The sequence below is a fragment of the Austrofundulus limnaeus genome, unplaced genomic scaffold (genome assembly GCF_001266775.1).
Source record: "Austrofundulus limnaeus strain Quisiro unplaced genomic scaffold, Austrofundulus_limnaeus-1.0 Scaffold686, whole genome shotgun sequence".
NCBI classification, from domain to species: domain Eukaryota; kingdom Metazoa; phylum Chordata; class Actinopteri; order Cyprinodontiformes; family Rivulidae; genus Austrofundulus; species Austrofundulus limnaeus.
This window is the reverse complement of record NW_013953088.1, coordinates 164,927-166,430: the sequence shown is the minus strand read 5'-3', so window position 1 is coordinate 166,430 and position 1,504 is coordinate 164,927. Positions and strand designations below refer to the sequence as shown.

At 36.6% G+C, this 1,504-nt stretch overlaps 1 protein-coding gene across 1 annotated transcript in view; it reads left to right on the top strand.

The window, feature by feature from the left end:
* The window catches only part of si:ch211-218d20.15 (uncharacterized), a gene marked incomplete at its 5' end in the record, with an annotated part of 15,143 nt that extends 13,639 nt beyond the window's left edge, over positions 1-1,504 (top strand). Inside the window, 3 exon segments of the mRNA XM_014027816.1 lie at positions 672-790; positions 894-1,039; positions 1,127-1,504. Coding sequence (XP_013883270.1) covers positions 672-790; positions 894-1,039; positions 1,127-1,235 — 374 coding nt within the window.

Below are 1,504 nucleotides of genomic sequence, written 5' to 3'. Positions count from 1 at the left end.
CTTTAAAAACAACTCTAAATAATTTTTTAAATTTTTATTTTTTCACGTTTGTCCATTATTTGCTGGTTGGAGTCCAGCGTTGACCTGTCAGTCCTCAAAGAGATTTATTTTTCATTCAGTTTCTTAAAGGTAATTTTAACGTTAATATTTAAATATTTACACTGATATCAGTTATGCACTGCACAGTTATTCAGACAGAAATTTAACAATAGCCCTGAAGTGCTACAGCTAGATGCTGCTTTTTGTAAACAACATTCAAATGTTTATGTATATAATTGTGTAATGCTGAATGGATGAGTGTAAATGTCAWTAAAAAAGATTCACATATACTTTATGTTTTAGGTTTGGAGTTGTTTTAAGTGGTCGATGACCTTTTTGGTCTTGGTCACACTTGGACTAGCCTTTAGCTCGTCAGTCTTGTTAGAATTTGATTTCTGAAAACRGAAAACGTTAACAGAGCTACCAACAACAGGTAAGATATTAACTGAGAACCTTCCCACAAACTATCCTTTTGAAACAGTTATTAGAAGCATTTTGTTTATTTTTAATACTTGTGTAAAAAAATCTGATTTTTGGGTTGCATTTATGTGGAGAAAACTAACCGTAAAACAAATAAATCACTTCTTTGTTGCTGCTGTCACCTCTGAAAGAAATTAATACTTCTGTTGCAGAAAACTTCTTCCACATTGCCAAACTGAACCAGCTGCTGGTGCTGAGTCAGCAGCTGGAAGAAGACATCCAACACCTGGGAAGTCATAAGTACATTGCCCACCAGCTCTCAGTTTTATATGTAAGAAGAATCCTGTTCCTTTTTACTTGAAGTGAACATTCCCTCATTATTCTAAAGCTTTGCCACTTGCTCCTTTATGTGTTTTTTTTATTCGTCTTTGCAGCAAGTCATCAGCTCTTTCAGGGGAATTCAGGTCTTCTCAGATATGAAGAAGGATATCGAGGCCAACTTCAAACAGATGAAGCAGTCTCTGGTGGCAGAGGAAGGCTGCAGGCACGAACCTCAGCTGGCAGCTCATTACATCAACTGGTGAGTTAATATTGAGTGCAGGAGATAGTTATTATTATTATTATTATTGCAGCAACAATCTGATTAATGCCGTCTTCCTCCATGTAGGATTTTAGAAATAACTCAAAGCTTAACGTCAGTGGTTCTGTCACTGCCAGAGGAACTGACGGAGGACCTTCATCAGACCGTCATCTTCATGTCTCAGTTTGTGTCCTGAGTCCCGCCTGCATCACTTCCTGTTTCCAAACCGTGGGACTGACTTTAAGAAAAAGGTGCTATTAAAGTRGATTCAACTGAGTTATGGAGTTGGACTGCAGACTAATCACAATTATTTTCTTTTTTATTTCATCTCTGAATGTGGCTTTTGTTATTACCTGTGATCAGTTTGGGACTGAATGTCATTTTGTTGAGTCTCTCCTTGCACTACACTGTAATTTACAGCTATTATTTTTTAAACTAGGGTGAAATAAATCAAATTGAATGCGA